We start from the raw sequence: 23,066 nt of genomic DNA, 5'->3' as shown, positions 1-23,066 counted from the left end.
AGTCTGCAAAACGAGATGGTAAGAAGAGGTAGGTAGACGTCCTCTGATCGACTTACTGTGGGAGTGTGTGGCGCACAGAGGCGGACAGGACTGGAGGAGTTTTACTTTCTACTCAAGGACATTATTACGTGTATCCGTGTTTTTCTTTAGAAAACTTTTACTTCACTGCATTCCAAAGCATAATATGTAATGTCATACTTTTTACTGCACTACATTTCATTAATAAAAGTTGTTGTTTTCTTACCTTTAATACTTAATTACACTAAAAATTTTGTGATTTCTTACTTGTACTCAAGTAAATCTTTGAATACTTTTACTTGAGTAAAAGCATACAGTACTACATTTTTTATGTAATTAAGTATTAAATAATATTTAATATTAAATGTATTGCTGTACAAAGTACAATATTGTTTTGAAATGTTGTGAAGTAAAAGTTTTCCAAAGAAGTACACTGATAAAGTACACTGCAAAAAATGCTCTTCTTACTTAGTATTTTTGTCTTTTTAGTCCAAACATCTACAAATTTGAAGAAGTATTTACTATACGAGCAAACATAAGAGTTTTTGCTTAAAATAAGTAAAATAATCTGCCAATGGGGTAAGCAAAATAATCGTAATTCAAACAGCAAACAATATTATTTTTCTTACCCCATTGGCAGATAATTTTAAGCAAAAACTTTCTTAAATTTGAGTTATTTTATCCCAAAACAAGACAATAATTTTTACTTGTCTAGTAGCTAAATGTTTCTTAATGTAAGATTTTTTTTGATATTTTGACTAGAAACCAGACAGAAATATTAAGTAAGAAAAGCATTTTTTGCAGTGTACATATACTTGAAAAACTAAATGACTTTGAAAGTGAAAATACTTGAGCACTGTCCGCCTGGTGTGGCGAATCATCCGGTGATCAAACGTCTCACAGGCTGGCGTCTGCCGTCAGGTGTCTGTCCTCCAGTCCTGAACACGGACCCTCGTTCTTCGAGCAGGAACTGGCCAGTTTGGACCAGGACAGCGGACTGAAGCTTTCTGAACTCAAAGAGCAGCAGCAACAACAGCTACTGAATCTCCGTCAGGAACAGTATTACAGCGAGAAATACCTGAAGAAAGAACACATTAAACAGGTTAGGCGGGAATCCAGAACTCAAGCAAATGACTCTTTAAAACCGTTAAATGACTCAAATGACTCTTTAAAACCATTAAATGACTCTTTAAAACCATTAAATGACTCAAATGACTCTTTAATAACGCTAAATGACTCAAATGACTCTTTAAAACTGTTAGATGACTCAAATGACTCTTTCAAACTGTTAGATGACTCAAATGACTCTTTAAAACTGTAAGATGACACAAATGACTCTCTGAAACAGTTAAATAATTCAAATGACTCTTTCAAATAGTTAATTTACTCAAATGACTCTTTAAAACAGTTAAATGTCTTAAATGACTCTTTAAAACTGTTAGATGACTTAAATGACTCTTTAAAACTGTTAGATGACTTAAATGACTCTTTAAAACAGTTAAATGTCTTAAATGACTCTTTAAAACTGTTAGATGACTTAAATGACTCTTTAAAACAGTTAAATGTCTTAAATGACTCTTTAAAACTGTTAGATGACTTAAATGACTCTTTAAAACTGTTAAATGTCTTAAATGACTCTTTAAAACTGTTAGATGACTTAAATGACTCTTTAAAACTGTTAGATGACTTAAATGACTCTTTAAAACAGTTAAATGTCTTAAATGACTCTTTAAAACTGTTAGATGACTTAAATGACTTTGAAACAGTTAAATGATTCAAATGACTCTTTCAAACCGTTAAATGACTCATTAAAACAGTTAATGACACAACTGACTCTTTAAAAACTCTCTCTCTCTCTCTCTCTCTCTCTCTCTCTCTCTCTCTCTCTCTCTCTCTCTCTCTATATATATATATATATATATATATATATATATATATATATATATATATATATATATATATATGTGTGTGTGTGTGTACTGTGTATAATTATACATGCAAATATTTCTTAAATATATACATGAAGGAGTATTTATATATACAAAATTATTATACACAGTAAACACACATGTATTATGTGTAAACAAACTTTTATTTCGGATGCGATTAATCGATTGCCCAATACTGTAAAACATGATCTGTAAGTTATGGCAACTATGTTTTTTCATTACTTTCACTCATCAAAATAATTTAAGCAATTGCAAAAAAAAAAAAAAAAAAAAGGTAAATTCAACATAGATTCCACTTTTTTTTTTTTAAGTCAGTTTAAAATATAATTTAAGTTGAAATGATTTTAAAAATTTAATTTACGTTTTTAAGTTGAATTAGGTGGACATTTTTTTTGATATGTATATATCCTTTATATCTGTAAAATTACACATATACAGAAAATAATGCCAAAAAGGTCCAAAAAATATCAAATTATTTTAAATAAAAATAAAAGCAAGTGTTAATTAATTTGCAAGTGACTCTTTAGAACCATATAGTAAATAATAATGCTAATAGATATCATTTTTATACATATATATTCTTTATATAGTGTAAATAATAATCTTAATAATATATATGAATATATGATTTGTTTCTGTCATATTACACATATACAGATAATAAAAAACAAATCATAGCAAACGCTTTTGTGCCTTTATTTGAAGTCGCTTTTGATAAAAGTGTCTGCTAATGCATACACGTAAATAATAAACAAATATAAATACATATAAAATATAAACCATCCAAGTGTGCAGTGTAAATGTCTGCGTCTAGAAAGAAGTCATTTTCTTTATGTGAGAAATCAAATCAAATATAAACGATTTAAACATTTGTGATGTACAGCTTTAGAAAAGCGTTGTGTAATGTTCTTTTAATGAATGGGTCAGAAAGGCTGAAGTGTGTGTTTGCTGATGTGTGTGTGTGTTCGGTGTGTCCACAGGTCATCGAGAAGCTGACCGGCATCGCTGAGGAAAGTCAAAGCAACCAAATGAAGAAAATCAAGGAGCTGTGTGAGAAGTGAGTCCGTTACGAACATCACGCGTGACATTTAATAATTCATAAGGTCATGTAGAGTCAACCTCGCTGTTCTGTCTGTCTTTACAGAGAAAAGAAAGAACTGAAAAAGAAAATGGACAAGAAGAGACAAGAGAAGATCAATGAAGCCAAATCAAAGGAGAAGCACTTGACAGAAGAGTAAGAGTTCACCTGCCTGTACATAATGTGTGTTTTGTTGGAAATCAGGCTTCTAGTGCCCACACTCATCCAGATACATTCGAAAAAGCAGCTTTTTCTCTATATTTTGGCCTTCTGTTCGCACTGATGTTGCTTTTCTTTAAAAATCTCAGTTTTCAAAAGACAAAAACTGTGCAAACAGAGGTATTGGAAAACAATGATGATGTTTAGTCATGTGAAGAATGTTGCACAGATAGATACATCTATATATTTAGGGCCTAAAACTAGCTTTTTTTGCAAAAACAGCCAGTTATGGCACCAAAATTTTAGATACCCAAGAAAATTCACAATTTGCTTTTCCAATTTTGAGACCACAGCTAAAACTACTACCAGTAGCTAGGGTTGGGCGATGTCCCCTAAATTGGGAGTTGGCGATGTTTACTGTAAAACATTGCGATGGATGCTGATATCATCGGTGGGGAGCTCTGAGTGTGTGTGTTTGTGTGTTACTTTCTACTTAAAGACTATAATTTTGTTATTTTACTAACCCAACGAATGACTCTGCGCTTTCTGTATATGTTGCATGTGAGGGGGGAATGTAGCTTCCTTCCACTTAAAGCTCCACTGTGTGATATTTTCCCCCATCTAGCGGTGTAAAGGTATATGACCATCCAGCGGATAATAGTTTCTGTTCCTCTCAATTCTGATTTCGTTTCAACTCCTACGGTGGCCGATTTAGTCCAAGATTAACATGGCAATCCTCCTCTTCACATTCGACACGGTGCCATCGAGTGTAAAAACGCAAAAGGCGAAGCTTGAATTTACGGGTATGTCCCTCTTTGGCTAATGTACTTTCAAGATGGAGGAGCAACATGGCGGCCAGCATTCGAACCATAGATATGTATACGTAGAGACCTCATTAGCGACTGTTTCTATGGACTGCTATACGTTAGCCATCCGCCATTTTAGAACGGTCAAAGCCGGCCGCGAACGCGCTTTGTGACCATTCAAATGTCACACTGCACGTGCAAGCTATGGTTGACAGGGCAGAAGCAGTGTATATGGAAAGCGAGAGTCCCGACACCCATCCATTGGGCATTCTGGCAGCGCTTGTCTCGCTGATCACTCGCACCTGAAAGTGTATTACAAATACAGACTATAATATCGGCCATTCTGTCACATTTGCCGGTGTTCTCCTTCGATATGTGCTTTGATTTATGACGGGCAGTGTACAAAACGGCCCTCAATGAATCATGTAAAAAGTTACTTTGGAAGCATTACTTATAATGTCCAGTAGATGGCAGCCTACCTTCACTCAAGCTCAATACAAGGATTGCATCAGCGGTAGCGCCAGTTGCGTTAAGAGAGATTGCCGGAAGCTTCGTTCAGGTGTGGATGGTTAGTGCAGCGTTCCTGAGACATTTAGCCTGTTCTAATGATTCCTGAGTGGTTTTAGTTGGTGTGCGTCAACGATATGTAAGTCCACTGTTCACTATTGAAGTCACTTTGAGATCGTATCTATACACTGTTTAATATCGTGATATGGGAATATTCAACCAGATGCTAAGCTAATTATGGCTTGCAGTGGAAGACATCATATGTATAACGTTTGTCTAGTGACTATTAATGCTTTAATCAGTTAATTATTGCAGCTGATTACTTTATAAAGAGAATTGTTGTTCTATTTCTAATATATTATACTAATGTGATAATATCCCAGTGTGTGAGCATAATGCTGTACTATTTGTGATAATATTGCCGTATAGTAATTATTTCCTCTCTGTTTATTGTAGAACCACACACACACATACCCACACATCTTGTACCCAATGCAAACTGTGTAGATTGGAACCAAAGAAAGGAATGTATGCCATACCGTGCTGTTGCTGATTCTGAATCTTAATCATTCAAGTAAACTATATCAACCTGATTATGTCTTCCTGAGTCGTGACTGACATCCTGTAGTGAATGCAACATATTATCAGCTAACAGAGTCATTCCTACCTCTTCATAACATTGTGGTCCTTCGAGCCGGATGTGATTTGCTACAGTGACAGTATGGTTGATAAGCATCAGGGAGGAACTGTACCAGAGTCTGTACGGCCAAAATGGCAGACACGTCATCCTGCCTACTTTGATGATTTTGAAGTGGACTATGGAGGTGATCGGCTGCATAGTGAACCTGTTCCTCAGCACTTAAGCACAGCACGGTATGAGCACAGACATGACCTGGGATTCAGTGAGCGCAAGGGAGTTTCACAACAGATGGCGCATCGTACTCCACCAAGAGAATTAAACCTGTCAACGGAGTCAACATCTTATCCCTACCTGCCAGATTCAAGGGCACAATCCTTTGCAGCCTCACAGCATCAGACTGTTACCAGAGATCTACCTGAGGCTTCTACTCCCTTCTATGAGCAATCAGCGAACGTTATGCCTGCCTTACACAGTGCACTCCATGGTCGAGTATGTTCCAGTGCTCCGCCTTCCTTGTATGAACGAACAGCAACACCTGACTTGCATGCTTCCCCTTCCTATGTGGTTTCCCCCGATGCTTATTCACTGCCAGCTGGGCCTTCACGTTATTCAATCGGTGGTGTGAGTCATGGTGCTAATGACCCATGTTACTTCCCTCAGCAGCAGAGAGCTCCTCTGACTAAGCCACACAGTGCCACAGACATGATGGTTCTCATTGACAAAATGATGGGTCAGTTACAGCTTATGAAAGATGAAGTGGTGTCAAACCATGACTCCCCTAGGGGTCCAAGTCATTTGCAGCATTATAAAGAGCCACCTCCTGTGCATTATGAATCTCCTGGCCCACAGTGTTATGCACACTCACCTCAGTATGCTACAGACCGAGCTTATGGGCCATCTGACAGATTCCAGATCAGCTATGAGCCTGTCCCTGGATCAAACAGCAATATGTACCAGCACCAGAGGCCACCACGTGTTCAAAGACCAAAGCCTTACTGGTCAGAGCATCCTTCTATTCAACTAAAGGAGTCAGTGTCAGAATACAGGGGTCCTAAGCCCAGCATACCTCATCTTGTGCATAAAGATCCGAGCGAGTTTGCACGTCTGAGGCTTGCTCTATACAATCTGCTTCCTGAGGACGGGTCAGAGTTGTTCAAGTATCAAATTTTGGTGGATCATCTGCAGCTGGAAGAGGCTAGACTGATTGCAGATTCTTTCCTCAACTCTCCATATCCCTTTACAGAGACAATGAACGCCTTGACAGAGAAATTTGGTAAGCCTCATCAACTTGCTTTGAATAAGATTGCTAGAGTAATGGATGCAGCTGATGTCCGTCCAGGGGACCCTGAAGCCTTTGAAAGGTTTGCATTACAAATTCAGGCCCTTGTAGGACTGCTAAAATCCTTGGGACCAGATGGAGATGCTGAATTGAGGTGCGGCTCCCACGTAGTTCGCCTGCTGACCAAACTGCCACCTGATTTGAGAGCTGCCTTCAGGAGACAAATGCTACCTAATCACGCCTCAACCTTCACACTTCCAGAGTTCTCCAAATGGTTGCAGTCTGAAACGTGGTGTCAAACCAGTGATCTGGTGGGAAACATTCAGCCAAAGGGATGGCCAAAGCAGAGGATTGAGAAACGCAAAGAGCAAAGGCCAAGACCAGCTACTGTTCTGCATGGAGCAGGCAGTTTCACCCCAAATATTACTTCCTCTCCAGTCAAAGTGGCCATTTCGCCAGAGAACCAGGTGAAAAGTAAAGCCTATTGTCCCTACTGTGAGAATACGGACCATTTCCTTAGTCAGTGCCTCAACTTTCAGCAGCTCACGACAGAACAAGTCAAAACCTGGATTCAAACAAACAAGCGTTGTTGGAGGTGTGGAAGGACACATTTAGCTGCGCAGTGTAATTTGAAGAAACCCTGCAACAAATGTAAAGGTAAACATTTGCTTATACTTCATGACATCAACAACCAGGCGGTCAAGGATGCTTCCCCAGCGTCAATCTCTACAGCTGAAACCTTATACCTGGATAGACCTGGAACAGATAACCGGGTCCTGCTGAAAGTAGTAAGAGTTCTGCTAAAATATAAAAACCGCACCCTGGACACGTACGCTATCCTGGATGATGGATCCGAACGCACCATCTTGCTGTTGGCTGCAGCACAGAAACTGAATCTGAAAGGTGATGAGGAAGAGTTATCCATTAGAACTATCCATCAGAAAGTGTCATGTCTACAAGGCTCTACAGTTTCATTCAGTGTGTCTCCAGTAGCGCAACCACATAAGACCTACCATATCAAGCAAGCCTTTACAGCTGATCAATTGGGATTATCTCAACAATCCTATCCTATGGAAGCACTCGGGAGTAAGTACAAACACCTGAAGGGTCTTCCTATTCATTCCTTTGAGAACATTCACCCTCTTCTTCTGATTGGTGCAGATCAGCCTCATCTCATCACCCCAATCGAACCAGTTCACCTTGGACCACCTGGCGGGCCAGCCGCCATTAAGACAAGACTGGGTTGGACGCTGCAGGGTCCAGCGAAGCTTCTTCTGAATCCGCTTCGTTCTCAGCATGTCCTTTTCACTTCAGTGTCGACTCAGCAAACAGAGCTGATGAGAAATGTTGTGAAGTTATGGGAGCTAGATACTCTTCCCTACCACAATGAAAAACTGGTCACTCGCTCCAGGGAGGATCAGGCAGCCCTTGAACTCCTGAACAAAGGAACTGTCAGAGTCGAAGTAAATGGTGTCCAAAGGTATGCTACCCCGCTGTTACGTAAATCCAACATGGACTGTCTTAATGCCCCACCAGAAGCTGTGATGCCACATCTTCGGAGAACTGAACGGCATCTCTTGAAAGATCCTGAACGAGCAGCGACCTATTCTGCTGAAATCAAGAAACTGGTGAAAGAAGGGTATGTTGCCAAACTGGACCCAAACCAAGCACCACACAGCCATGAGAGGTGGTTCATACCACATCATTTGGTAACCCACAATGAGAAAAATAGACTGGTCTTCAATTGCTCGTTCCAGTACAGAGGAATGAACTTGAACGAATCCCTACTTCCTGGCCCTGTACTTGGCCCATCACTCCTTGGGGTCCTGATAAGATTCAGGGAGCATTCTGTAGCTGTGAGTGGGGACGTGAAAGGAATGTTCCATCAAGTCCGACTTCTGGAACGAGACAGACCTATCCTGCGATTTCTTTGGAGGGATATGGAACGAGACAGAGAAGTGGATGTCTATGAATGGCAAGTGCTCCCATTCGGCACAACTTGTAGCCCCTGCTGCGCCTCCTATGCCCTGCACAAGCATGTCCTTGACAACACAGATTCAGGTGATCACCTACAATTCACTATACAAAGGAGCTTCTATGTCGACAACTGTCTTCAGAGCCTGAACACAGTGGATGAGGCCAAGGGGCTGATTGACAATCTCAGAGAGCTACTGGCAAGTGGAGGATTTGAAATCCGACAGTGGGCCTCAAACCAACCATGTGTCGTAAATCACCTACCCAAGGAAGCTCAATCTACCAGTACTGAACTGTGGTTGTCACAAAGGGAAACAGAAGTACCAGAATCCACTCTAGGTCTGCACTGGCACTGCCCCACTGATACTCTTAGGTACAAGCACCGTCCCATAGAGTATGGACCGCCCACCATGCGCAATTTATATCGGATCCTTGCCAGTCAATACGACCCGTTAGGCTTCATCCTCCCTTACACAACCAGAGCAAAAATCCTAATCCAACAGCTGTGGGCTAAACCAAGAGAATGGGACGATCCTTTATTCCCTGATGAACTTCTGCAGAACTGGCTTCAGTGGGAAGACGAACTCAAATCCCTTTCCACCATTAGAATCCCTAGATGCTATGTTACCGCAGAAATGGATAACGCTTCTGTTGCAAGAGAGATACATGTGTTCTGTGACGCATCAGAAAGAGCCTATGGTGCAGTCGCATACCTGAGAACTGAGAATAGTCAAGGCAAAGTACAGTTGGCATTCCTACTAGCGCGATCCAGAGTTGCACCCAAGAAACAGTTGTCAGTTCCCAGACTTGAACTCTGCGCCGCACTCTGTGGAGCTCAGATAGCAGAGTTGTTAAGGAAAGAACTTACACTTGAGTATTGCAGAGTTACCTTGTGGTCCGATTCCACCACGGTGCTAAACTGGTTGCATTCAGATTCGTGCCGGTTCAAAGTCTTTGTTGGCACCAGGATTACAGAGATACAGGAAACAACGAATCCACGTGATTGGAGGTACGTGGACTCTGCTCAGAATCCAGCTGATGACCTAACAAGGGGGAAATCCCTTCAGGATCTAGCCACACCGAACAGATGGAGTAATGGCCCACCATTCCTCTTAATGCACTCTGATCAATGGCCCAAAATCCCTTCTAACAGCTCCCTGGAAGATGATTCAGAATTGCGCAAGTCCATATGCTGTGCCCTAAATGTTGTGACACCCAATCCAGAGATTCCGGATGCCAGCCAGTTTACAACCTACAGAGAATTACTGGAAGCTACTGCACGATGGGTTCAGGGGGTGGAAAGTGGACAGGCCATAACTGCTGGAGATTTACTACAAGCAGAAGTACTTCAGTGGAGAGCAGCTCAGCTAGATACTTTCTTTGATGACTTCCAATGCCTGAAACACGGGAAACCTCTTCCTTCTAATAGTAAAATGCTCACTTTGAGTCCAGAACTGGACGAAGAGATGGATATAATTCGAGTGGGGGGAAGACTTCGACGAGCTGAGGCACTTGACATAGCAACTAAGCACCCAGTTGTCCTTGATCCCAGTCATGCCCTTACCAAGCTTCTAATTCAGGATTACGATCAACAGTTGAAACATCCGGGCCCAGAGAGAGTCCTGGCTGAAATTAGAAGGAAGTTTTGGATTCTGCGTGGCAGAGAGGCCATCCGTCATCACCAATTTCGATGCACTGACTGTCGGAGATGGAGAGCCAAACCAGAAGTCCCACACATGTCAGACTTGCCTGTAGCTCGACTTCAGCTATTTAAGCCTGCTTTTTACTCCACGGGAATGGATTGCTTTGGGCCCTTCTCAATTAAGATTGGACGGAGAGTGGAGAAAAGATGGGGAATAATTTGGAAGTGTTTGACAACTAGATGTGTCCATCTTGACATACTATCCAGTATTGACACCGATTCCTTCCTCATGGCATTTAGGAGATTTGTGGCACGTAGAGGAACTCCCTTTGAGCTTCGGTCTGATCAAGGGACTAATTTTAAAGGAGGGGAGAGAGAGTTGCATGAAGCTTTCAAAATGATGTCACCTGAACTACAACAACAGTTGGCAAGGCAGAGGGTTCACTTTCGTTTCAATCCACCTGGAGCTCCTCATTTTGGAGGAGTGTGGGAACGTGAGATACGATCTGTTAAATCAGCTCTGTATGCTTCTGTTGGTGTTCAGTCTGTTACAGAGGAGGTACTCAGGACAGTTTTAATTGAGGTAGACTAAACTCCAAGCCTCTCGGATACCTCTCCTCTGACGTCTCGGATATAGATCCTATTACCCCAAATCACCTTCTGATGGGGCGGCTTGACGGCTCTCTCCCACAAGTGGTATATCCTCAAAGCGAAATGATCAGTCGAAAACGATGGCGCCACAGTCAGATCCTCACTGACTTATTCTGGTCTGCATTCATTAAGTACTACCTACCAAATCTGCAGACTCGATCTAAATGGCAGAAGGATGTAGAGGACATTGCAATTGGGAACGTTGTTATGCTGGTGGATCCCCAATTGCCAAGAGCTATGTGGTTGATCGGAAAAGTTACCAAGGTCATGCCAAGTGCCGATGGGCATGTCAGAACTGCAGAAGTGCAAATCAAGGGACGAACCTACACCAGACCAGTTTCAAGGATGATTGTACTTCCTGCCATCCCTGATGACCCAGACCACTCATAAATCCGGGCCATTTATCAGGGGCAAATTTAATGACTAAATTTGGGGGCGGCTGTACAAAACGGCCCTCAATGAATCATGTAAAAAGTTACTTTGGAAGCATTACTTATAATGTCCAGTAGATGGCAGCCTACCTTCACTCAAGCTCAATACAAGGATTGCATCAGCGGTAGCGCCAGTTGCGTTAAGAGAGATTGCCGGAAGCTTCGTTCAGGTGTGGATGGTTAGTGCAGCGTTCCTGAGACATTTAGCCTGTTCTAATGATTCCTGAGTGGTTTTAGTTGGTGTGCGTCAACGATATGTAAGTCCACTGTTCACTATTGAAGTCACTTTGAGATCGTATCTATACACTGTTTAATATCGTGATATGGGAATATTCAACCAGATGCTAAGCTAATTATGGCTTGCAGTGGAAGACATCATATGTATAACGTTTGTCTAGTGACTATTAATGCTTTAATCAGTTAATTATTGCAGCTGATTACTTTATAAAGAGAATTGTTGTTCTATTTCTAATATATTATACTAATGTGATAATATCCCAGTGTGTGAGCATAATGCTGTACTATTTGTGATAATATTGCCGTATAGTAATTATTTCCTCTCTGTTTATTGTAGAACCACACACACACATACCCACACATCTTGTACCCAATGCAAACTGTGTAGATTGGAACCAAAGAAAGGAATGTATGCCATACCGTGCTGTTGCTGATTCTGAATCTTAATCATTCAAGTAAACTATATCAACCTGATTATGTCTTCCTGAGTCGTGACTGACATCCTGTAGTGAATGCAACATATTATCAGCTAACAGAGTCATTCCTACCTCTTCATAACAGGCAGCATATATCTGCTGCTAATGCCCCATTCCCAAACACACATGCATATAATATGCTGTAGGCCTATATAAGTTGTTCACTTGATAAATGTAACATTAAAGTTAAGATACGCTTAGTTTAATCATTTAAACAGGCCTTGGAAGTTTGGACAAAATCATCGGGCAGTGATGTGTTTTCGTGTATTTTATTATTTATTTCACAGCGCTGGATGTTATGTGGTGATTGTGAAACACTGCACTACATGATTTTATGGTGAAATTGGTTATCTTTCATGTTAATAAGGTCAAGTTGATCAAGAACTGCACTGTGGCGACAACAGACTCGCTGAGACAGACGGGCATGCTTATAGAACAGCAGAAATATGTCGGTTTCTCTTCTTTAAATACTCTTACATTTTGTTTGATATAAACACTTTCAAAGGGTCAATGTGTTTCCACATTTTCCAGTTCTTGAATACTGGGAATTTAAATTCAAGAACCATGAAGCCTGTTACTAACAAATGTTACGTGTTTTTGTGTAGATTCTAGCATTATAATTGCTAAACTAACACAAACGTCTCACCTGAGAAAGGTTTCTTCGGGAAGTTAAATCGCTCTGGGCTTTACAGTTTCACAGCGGCTGCGCAGGTGCAGGGCTCTTTTTTTTCTTTTTTTTTTTAAGCGAGTGATGATTGACAGCGTCGAAGTGTTGATGTGTGTGTTGACCGTTCTAAAATGGCGGCACGTCAACGTGCCTTGTGTTCGAATGAGGAATCTACGTATACATATCTATGATTCGAACCCCTCACCCGTATGTATTTTCAATGGCATATTATAAACTTATGAGAATACTTTATTACTTGAAAGAAGTAAATGTACATTAATGAGCACTTATATTTTTGAAATAACTAAGTGTTTTTAGCTAAGAATAAACAAAAAAAGTTACACAGTGTAGCTTTAAAGAAGAGTTGTCCACTTTTAATCACTTTTTATTTTACTATATCTCCATTACATAAATATTACTTTCTACTTAAAAAAACTATAATTCTAAACTTCTAATTTTGTAATTTTTTTGACAAGTGTCAAAAGTGACACTGAAGTGTGAGGTATATATTTGTTGGAAAGTTTACAAAGCCTATTCATTTATAATAGCAGAAGCTGTTGGTCAGTTCAGCGCAAACTCGTCGAGAGCGAATAAATCCGACAAAACTTTCCCATGAATCTTTTATTTACATTGTGTCAGTTTTGTTTGTTATAATAAGAGGATTTGTGCACGTGTAAAACTTTGTAAACTTGCACTAAACAAACTAATTTTGAGCTATGCTGAGCAGTCTCACTACAGTTAAGTCCTCTGATTGGACGTTATTTTCAACAGAAATGCCTGTGATTGGCTACAAGACTCATGTGACACAAATACAACAATCAGACCGCTTTGATTTACAAATTATACTCGTAAAATAACTCTGTTGATCCTGCAGTAAAGATATATTACTTTATATTGACCTGACCATGAATCCAGAAATGATGCAAACTCAAAAGTGCTTATATTAAATCTGTGTTAAATGAGTAAAATGTTCAACTGACTACAGTTTGATTCAGATGATACTGTAAGGGGAATTAAGCATATTTAGTGTTAAAATACTTAAATGGTATAAAAAGCGATTCTTATATCATTGACCCTTGAGATATCCACTTACCTCAAACTAATCATAAATCGATTTGGAGACCAAAAAGGGTTATTTTCATTAATGTTAAGGGAGGCAATTAAAGCAATGGAAAGAATTGTATTATTCTATATGAAACTGGGCCTCCAGATGGCAATAAAACACTGATAAATGCAGCACATGAACCATAACGGTCTCTCTCTCTCTCTCTCTCTCTCTCTCTCTCTCTCTCTCTCTCTCTCTCTCTCTCTCTCTCTTCTCTCTCTCTCTCCTCTCTCTCTCTCTCTCTCTCTCTCTCTCTCTCAGGGAGAAACTGGAAATCAACCGGTCTTATGTGAACGAGGTGGTGCATCACATTAAGAGGGTAAAATATTTTCCTCTTATCATTATCATAAATCACAATAAATATGATTCTTTACACTTTTTATCTTTTTCATCTCTAGCTGGAAGACGCTCAGACTAAAAGACACGAGAAGCTGGTTGAAACCCATAAAAGCATTCTGCAACAGATATTAGACGAGAAACCCAAGGTAAGAGCTAACACATAAAAATGATACAGTAATACCTTGTTTTTTTTGGACACATACCATGGTCCTACCATTAGAGCGCTTGTTTTAAGACTAATCTGGATCTCATTTAGAGTTTAACGTCAGATAAATGAACATTTCAGAATGAGAGATATTATTATTGTTATTACTAGCGCTGCTGTTATTGCTATAAAAGCAGAACTCATCTAGTTGAAAGGAAGGGCTGTTGCTTTCTGGGAAGTTTGACAGACGAGTGTCGGATGAAACATTACCGTCTGATACAATTGCAGCATCTGTTGAGTTTGTGTCAATGTGGATCAATACATATTTCACAAATGTCATCATTGATTTTCTGAATCTGTCATTCACTAGCATGCCTTTTTATCAGTTGTAACATTAACCCAGCAAATCCTGGCATTGAATTAATAGTCAGACAATGAATGCAGGACATTGAACCTTTAGACAATATTATATATATCATATTTGATGGATTAGGCTTTTATGGCTCATATTGTATGATATAGTGAGAATATGGAGGAAAAAACAGCCCAATTTTAATCATCAGAGGCAAAAATATGCAATTTTGGTGCAGATGCTGATGTTTATATGGACAAAAAGTAAATCTGATGCTTGTAATGTAAATCAGTGAGATCTTTATATAGCAGATACTGACATACAATTAACATAAATATCAGTCGTTGCTCTATATCTGCCAAAAATGTCTTAGTAAAGCCCTATCCGGATGGTAATTGTTTCTCGTGGGGTCGTATATGGTATTTTCATAATTGACAGGGGATTTTGTTGCCATCTGAAACCAGAATGCCAGTGTTTTTCTCCCGAATGACCTCCTGTTTTTAGACAAACACAAGGTTGTGTGGGGATTTAATTGCCGTCCAAATCCACATCTCTGAGTTTTCAAGAATCACAAAATTAACTCTTTATCTCCTTTGACCCCTGCAGAACATAATGCAAAAATGAACATTTGGGGGCATCTTTTACATGTAGAAGGGAGATTTCCCCCTTCTACATGTAAAGTGATTTGAGTAGAAAAGCGCTATAAAAATGTAATGAATTATTATTAAGATCTAGTCTTTTATTACTGAAATGCTGGCCAGTATTCACAAGAGCAATATATTTCATCAACGCTCAAAAAATAAAAAGAAGAAAAGCACGTAAACATTTGAAATGGGCTGTTATTACGTATAAATATATGTTAAAATAACGGCAGCATTATGATTACCTCATGGAAATAAGAGGCTGTATTCACTTATTTCTGCTCATTTCCGTGTGGAATAAAATCCTATTTTGAGATAAAATACAAGACAGAATTAATGTGTTAATATGGAGGAAAAAGCATTTATGATCAATCATGTTATTGAGCACATGAGCAGCGTTCCCAGGTGTGCAGGATCTCAAAACTCGCTCCTCCACCGTCAATAAATCACCATCCGAATGCACGAGTTTTATCACTGAGGTGGCATGCACATTTAATTTTACAGACGACCACTTGAGAAACATTTACTGTCCGAATAGGGCTTAAGATGATGTGTAAATGCTTAGTTTTATGATTAAATCTCTGATGACTGACAGATGTACAAATAAACCTTCCTCAAAAGCCTGATCATATTTCATATTTTACTAAATAATGATGTATGGATAATTAGTAAGTTAGAGTAATTAAAGTTATTCTTATGTTTACTTGATAAAAGATTTCACACGATTGTACAATAACACTGAAATACTTGATAAAGAGTGTAAACTATCAATCGGACGAGAGAAGGACTGTAGTAAAGAGGCCTTATACATTTGAATGTCAAATATGATCAAGTAGGGTTTATAATTTGTTAATTTATACACTAATTTGAGAATTAGTTTACCTAAAATGAAAATTCACTCACTTTTGAAAGTCCTTACAATGATTAAGGTTTGTACTGAGATGAGGGTGAGTAAATGATGGCAGGTTGTTCATTCAACCCTTTAAATATTTCAGATTTGGTGAATTTCAGTGTGATGCAGCACATTTGTAGATGGAGAAACAGAAGAACTGATGTGGAAACTGCAGCTCTCTGATTGGCTTATGAACTGTCACTCACTTTAGAACTGACCAATCATTTTACATGGTCAAGACTCTCTCTGGGAACCAAAAACTCTCCAGATTCAGTGTTTTATCTGCGTATATGCAGAGGTGGATGCAAAGTACACAACTTTATTACTTGAGTAAAAGTAAATGTACTGCTGGTCAAATATTACTCCGTTCAGTAGTATTTGTTTTTAAAAGTACTTAAGTATTAAAAGTAAATTTATTTTTTTATGTCAACGCATTATTTTATTATTGTTGTATAAATGCACATTATGCCATCATGGTTTGAGCCAGTCAGTGATGCTCCATCCCACATCCTAGCATACGACTAACTTAAACTCATTTAAATACTTGTATAAAAGTTACAAAGCCCTTTATAAAGCTGCTGTCACTTTAAGGCCGAACGCACGGATCCAATACACTGATACACATCTGATATTCTCCAACTGTTTGCCTTCACTTAAGACATAATCAACTTTGTTTATGTGAATACTCAACAAAATGAACATTTTTACATCCATTTTCTTCCATTTTACTATCAAAAAATGCTGTGAAATCATTGAACTTCACGTGACCCTACAAGAGTGATTCCTGAAAGGCTTTCTGCAAAAACCCAAACACCTTTTAAAGAAGAAAAAAATCATCCACTGACTTTCAAAGCTACGACAGAAACGACTTTTGACTTGGAGGACCTTGATAGAAATATAGTGGAGTAAAAAGTACGATATTTGTCTTTCAAATGTAGTGAAGTAAAATTCAAAAGTTTCCAGAAACAATAATACTCAAGTAAGGTACAGATACTCAAAAAGTGTACTAAAGTACAGTTCTCAAGTAAATGTACTAAGTTACTGTCCTCCTTTGCATATATGAGTGCATTCTTATCTAAAAAGTAATGTGGTGAAATATCCTCATGCGTTTGTTGATCAGTCATTCCTGATCGCCGAGGCACGGATCGCCTGAATCTGTTGCGGCATTAGTGAATATTGATCCGGATCTGTCAATACTGTGCCATGTCACATTACCGCCCCGTCCATGCGCTCACAGCGAACAGACATTCACTCACTGAACCGCAGCAAGTCTGCAGTTTATCATATCGGCATTGCTATTAGTATTGCACGTTTACAATGACGAGGCTTACAGGGTTCATATCATTCATTTTTGTTCTTTTAGTTTAATCTTTTTCCCCTGAAGTCCTCTAATGAAGGTTTTATTTTAAATTCGCTCTGATTTACAATTTAGCATGCTGTTATCTGCTTTTTCATAGACACTTCTGCATTTTGTTAATAATAATCATTATATTTATTTCAAATTTATGCTAAATAGCAATGTATTCTATTTCAAACAAAAATAAAGACTGAGGAGGAAGTTATTACATTTTGAATGATTATGAAGACAAACACAGAACGTTCCCCAAACGTTAGTATTTGGTTCCTGCTTGTTTTTTGAGAACCAAATAATAGCATTTAAGAAACATTGTTTATAGGTTTTATGTTTTTGCAACCATAAAATAATGAATTCCCAGAACTTTGCAAGAAGGTTATTTTTAAGTAACCTTTACAATACATTCCCTTATTGTTATTTTTAAGTTATACCTTTTTTTTTTTATTAGGTAAAATAACCTTGTGTAAGGACCTATACAGGGCTCGGAAATTAGTTTAATATAGCATTTAATAAAACATTTAACATTTGGTCAATTAAAACGTGTTGAATTTCCGTCAAGAAATCTTTTTCTGGCTAAGCAAAGATAACATTCCTCGGAACCAAAAACCAACATTCCAGGAACGTTCTGGGAACAGAGAACTAATTCTGGGAAATAAAGACTAACATTCTGGGAAATAAAGACTAACATTCTGGGAACCAAGAACTAACATTCTGGAAAATAAAGACTAACATTCTGGGAAATAAAGACTAACATTCTGGGAACCAAGAACTAACATTCTGGGAAATAAAGACTAACATTCTGGGAAATAAAGACTAACATTCTGGGAACCAAGAACTAACATTCTGGGAAATAAAGACTAACATTCTGGGAAATAAAGACTAACATTCTGGGAAATAAAGACTAACATTCTGGGAAATAAAGACTAACATTCTGGGTAATAAAGACTAACATTCTGGGAACCAAGAACTAACATTCTGGGAAATAAAGACTAACATTCTGGGAAATAAAGACTAACATTCTGGGAACCAAGAACTAACATTCTGGGAAATAAAGACTAACATTCTGGGAAATAAAGACTAACATTCTGGGAAATAAAGACTAACATTCTGGGAAATAAAGACTAACATTCTGGGAACCAAGAACTAACATTCTGGGAAATAAAGACTAACATTCTGGGAAATAAAGACTAACATTCTGGGAACCAAGAACTAACATTCTGGGAAATAAAGACTAACATTCTGGGAAATAAAGACTAACATTCTGGGAAATAAAGACTAACATTCTGGGAAATAAAGACTAACATTCTGGGTAATAAAGACTAACATTCTGGGAACCAAGAACTAACATTCTGGGAAATAAAGACTAACATTCTGGGAAATAAAGACTAACATTCTGGGAAATAAAGACTAACATTCTGGGAACCAAGAACTAACATTCTGGGAAATAAAGACTAACATTCTGGGAAATAAAGACTAACATTCTGGGTAATAAAGACTAACATTCTGGGAACCAAGAACTAACATTCTGGGAAATAAAGACTAACATTCTGGGAAATAAAGACTAACATTCTGGGAAATAAAGACTAACATTCTGGAAAATAAAGACTAACATTCTGGGAAATAAAGACTAACATTCTGGAAAATAAAGACTAACATTCTGGGAAATAAAGACTAACATTCTGGGAAATAAAGACTAAAATTCTGGAAAATAAAGACTAACATTCTGGAAAATAAAGACTAACATTCTGGGAACCAAGAACTAACATTCTGGGAAATAAAGACTAACATTCTGGAAAATAAAGACTAACATTCTGGGAACCAAGAACTAACATTCTGGGAAATAAAGACTAACATTCTGGAAAATAAAGACTAACATTCTGGAAAATAAAGACTAACATTCTGGGAAATAAAGACTAACATTCTGAAAAAAAAAGACTAAAATTCTGGGAAATAAAGACTAACATTCGGGGAACCAAGAACTAACATTCTGGAAAATAAAGACTAACATTCTGGGAAATAAAGACTAACATTCAGGGAACCAAGAACTAACATTCTGGGAAATAAAGACTAACATTCTGGGAACCAAGAACTAACATTCTGGAAAATAAAGACTAACATTCTGGGAAATAAAGACTAACATTCTGGGAAATAAAGACTAACATTCTGGGAAATAAAGAATAACATTCGGGGAACCAAGAACTAACATTCTGGGAAATAAAGACTAACATTCTGGGAAATAAAGACTAACATTCTGGGAAATAAAGACTAACATTCGGGGAACCAAGAACTAACATTCTGGAAAATAAAGACTAACATTCTGGGAAATAAAGACTAACATTCTGGGAACCAAGAACTAACATTCTGGGAAATAAAGACTAACATTCTGGGAACCAAGAACTAACATTCTGGGAAATAAAGACTAACATTCTGGGAACCAAGAACTAACATTCTGGGAAATAAAGACTAACATTCTGGGAACCAAGAACTAACATTCTGGGAAATAAAGACTAACATTCTGGGAAATAAAGACTAACATTCTGGGAAATAAAGACTAACATTCTGGGAAATAAAGACTAACATTCTGGGAACCAAGAACTAACATTCTGGGAAATAAAGACTAACATTCTGGGAAATAAAGACTAACATTCTGGGAACCAAGAACTAACATTCTGGAAAATAAAGACTAACATTCTGGGAAATAAAGACTAACATTCTGGGAAATAAAGACTAACATTCTGGGAAATAAAGACTAACATTCTGGGAACCAAGAACTAACATTCTGGAAAATAAAGACTAACATTCTGGGAAATAAAGACTAACATTCTGGGAAATAAAGACTAACATTCTGGGAAATAAAGACTAACATTCGGGGAACCAAGAACTAACATTCTGGGAACCAAGAACTAACATTCTGGGAAATAAAGACTAACATTCTGGGAAATAAAGAATAACATTCGGGGAAATAAAGACTAACATTCTGGGAACCAAGAACTAACATTCTGGGAAATAAAGACTAACATTCTGGGAAATAAAGACTAACATTCTGGGAAATAAAGAATAACATTCGGGGAACCAAGAACTAACATTCTGGGAAATAAAGACTAACATTCTGGGAAATAAAGACTAACATTCAGGGAACCAAGAACTAACATTCTGGGAAATAAAGACTAACATTCTGGGAACCAAGAACTAACATTCTGGGAAATAAAGACTAACATTCTGGGAACCAAGAACTAACATTCTGGGAAATAAAGACTAACATTCTGGGAAATAAAGACTAACATTCTGGGAAATAAAGACTAACATTCAGGGAACCAAGAACTAACATTCTGGGAAATAAAGACTAACATTCTGGGAAATAAAGACTAACATTCTGGGAAATAAAGACTAACATTCAGGGAACCAAGAACTAACATTCTGGGAAATAAAGACTAACATTCTGGGAACCAAGAACTAACATTCTGGGAAATAAAGACTAACATTCTGGGAACCAAGAACTAACATTCTGGGAAATAAAGACTAACATTCTGGGAAATAAAGACTAACATTCTGGGAAATAAAGACTAACATTCGGGGAACCAAGAACTAACATTCTGGGAAATAAAGACTAACATTCTGGGAAATAAAGACTAACATTCTGGGAAATAAAGACTAACATTCGGGGAACCAAGAACTAACATTCTGGGAAATAAAGACTAACATTCTGGGAAATAAAGACTAACATTCGGGGAACCAAGAACTAACATTCTGGGAAATAAAGACTAACATTCTGGAAAATAAAGACTAACATTCTGGGAAATAAAGACTAACATTCTGGGAACCAAGAACTACCATTGTGGGAACGTTTTCTAAACCAAAAACTAACATTTTGGGAATGTTCTGGGAACCAAAAATGTCCATTCTTAGCCTTTTTTAAATAGAATAACGTGCACTAATGGTCAGTTTTGATGTCCTGTTGACTGTATTATGTTGACCTGTGTTCACAGCTTCAGAACGACCTGGATCAGGAATACCAGGACAAATTCCGGCGGCTTCCATTGGAGATTCAGGAGTTTGTGCAGGAAAGCACCAAGAGAAAGACTGAGGATGTAGAGCAGGAAGTTCTTCCCTCTTCCGCCACGCTGGAGAAACTCACGCAGAAGGCCGCACAGTCTGAAGACGACACAGAAGAGGAGAAGAAAGACTGATGGGAACATGTCAGAAACCTTCAGGATCTCTTCCCACTTTTACGTTCTTTCATTTACATATTAGACGTCTGCTTCAGGATCTATCGACAGCTGGCGAAGGAGAGTTGGTGGAAAACAGGGCTTAATGTCACGCTGGGAGTTACTTTATTTCAGTCTGCTTGGATACACACTAAGGTTTAAATATGAATTATTTCTAATGTTCTGTCGATGTGCTTCTCATAACAGTGAGTGAAAACAAAATGGAAGAGAATGCAGGTCATGAGACTGTATAGAGATACTGTAGCGATCTTTAACAGATGAATCTCACGAAAACATCCTGGTCAAAACCATCTGAGTCATATTTCACCCACTCTCGCAGTTCGTCATGGGTATTCATGCCGTTAAATGTTGTACATCTGTTGTGTTGCAGTGCATTAAGGGATTGAATAAGTTTTATAAGTTGATTTTGGACACCACTACAAGTGGCTGGTCCCTCAAATAGGGTATAGGGGGCGATTTTGGTCACAGCCTTCGAGTTTTTGGGATGAAATATGATCCGGATGTGTTCTCGACAGACTTTGTGAGATTCAGTCTTAAGACCCGTTCACACCAATGACAATAACTGCAATGATAATGATATAAGATGTGTCCCAAAAGATGAACCTACTTGTGTAGAGTATGGACTTGGTTCATACACAAAGGTGATTTGGTCATTGAACATTGGAGTCTAAAGCCCCTCCCTGATGTCTCATATGTACTTAAAGCTGTGAGAGTCGAGAGTATGAAGTGTCCAGCACACCACACGTCGGCTGCGTCTGAAAGCTCACACTCTCTTGAGTAGCTTCTTATTTTGAATAACTACTTCAAAAGTACTTACTATATACACTGTCAGAAAAGAAGGTACAGTGCTGTCACTGGGGCGGTACCCAAGGTGCAAAACCGAAAAGGTACTAATATGTACCTTTAAGGTATTGACATGTACCTTTAAGGTACTAATACACACTTTTAAAGGACTGATATGTACCTTTAAGGTACTAATACACACTTTTAAAGGACTAATATGTACCTTTAAGGTACTAATAGTGTTGTCAAAAGTACCGACTGTGATACCAAATCGGTACTGAAATGTAAAAAATTTGACGCTTTGAGCGCTGCTGAGCGGAATCGTAAACACCTCTGACTGGCCATTGTGCTCACGCACTCATCAAATAGGTCTATGATTGGCTACTTTGATCAGCACTTCACAAACATGTTGTCAAAATACATCATCGCTCTGTGTGTATCATACACATCGCTCTGTGTGTATCTGTGTAAGTGCGCTTACACAGATACACACAGAGCGTTTGAATACAGGAGTCTATCAGCCTACCGGTCCGCTGGTCGGCGCCTGCTTGTGCTTTCAAACGCTCCTGCTCCCGCTTTCAAAACACTTTTCAAACACTTCCGTGTTGTTTCAAACCGCTGCCGTGAGTTGATCATTGTAGCCAATCACAGGCACATCCGGTGAGCGCGTGAGCACAATAGCCAGTCAGAGGTGTTTACGATTACAGCTCAACAG

The 23,066-nt window shown here is 38.5% G+C and overlaps 1 protein-coding gene across 3 annotated transcripts in view; it reads left to right on the top strand.

The window, feature by feature from the left end:
- Positions 1-22,637, top strand: part of plcb1 (phospholipase C beta 1) — a 102,806-nt gene extending 80,169 nt beyond the window's left edge. The window contains exons 26-33 of one of the 3 annotated variants that reach the window (XR_010907995.1): positions 1-28; positions 922-1,120; positions 2,948-3,024; positions 3,112-3,201; positions 13,881-13,938; positions 14,018-14,104; positions 21,329-22,476; positions 22,540-22,637. The exon at positions 1-28 is cut by the window's left edge and continues 192 nt beyond it. Coding sequence is in view for 2 of the 3 variants with exons in the window: in XM_067454921.1 (XP_067311022.1) it covers positions 1-28; positions 922-1,120; positions 2,948-3,024; positions 3,112-3,201; positions 13,881-13,938; positions 14,018-14,104; positions 21,329-21,529 (740 nt within the window). In the remaining variant the exon portion in view is untranslated. Of the gene's footprint in view, positions 29-921; positions 1,121-2,947; positions 3,025-3,111; positions 3,202-13,880; positions 13,939-14,017; positions 14,105-21,328 lie in introns of all 3 variants that reach the window. The other 2 variants (XM_067454921.1, XM_067454922.1) reach the window with 2 other exon arrangements.
- The last annotated feature ends 429 nt before the right edge of the window (positions 22,638-23,066 follow it).

The sequence above is a fragment of the Pseudorasbora parva genome, chromosome 10 (genome assembly GCF_024679245.1).
Source record: "Pseudorasbora parva isolate DD20220531a chromosome 10, ASM2467924v1, whole genome shotgun sequence".
Lineage (NCBI taxonomy): Eukaryota > Metazoa > Chordata > Actinopteri > Cypriniformes > Gobionidae > Pseudorasbora > Pseudorasbora parva.
This window is presented reverse-complemented; position numbering and strand designations above follow the sequence as displayed.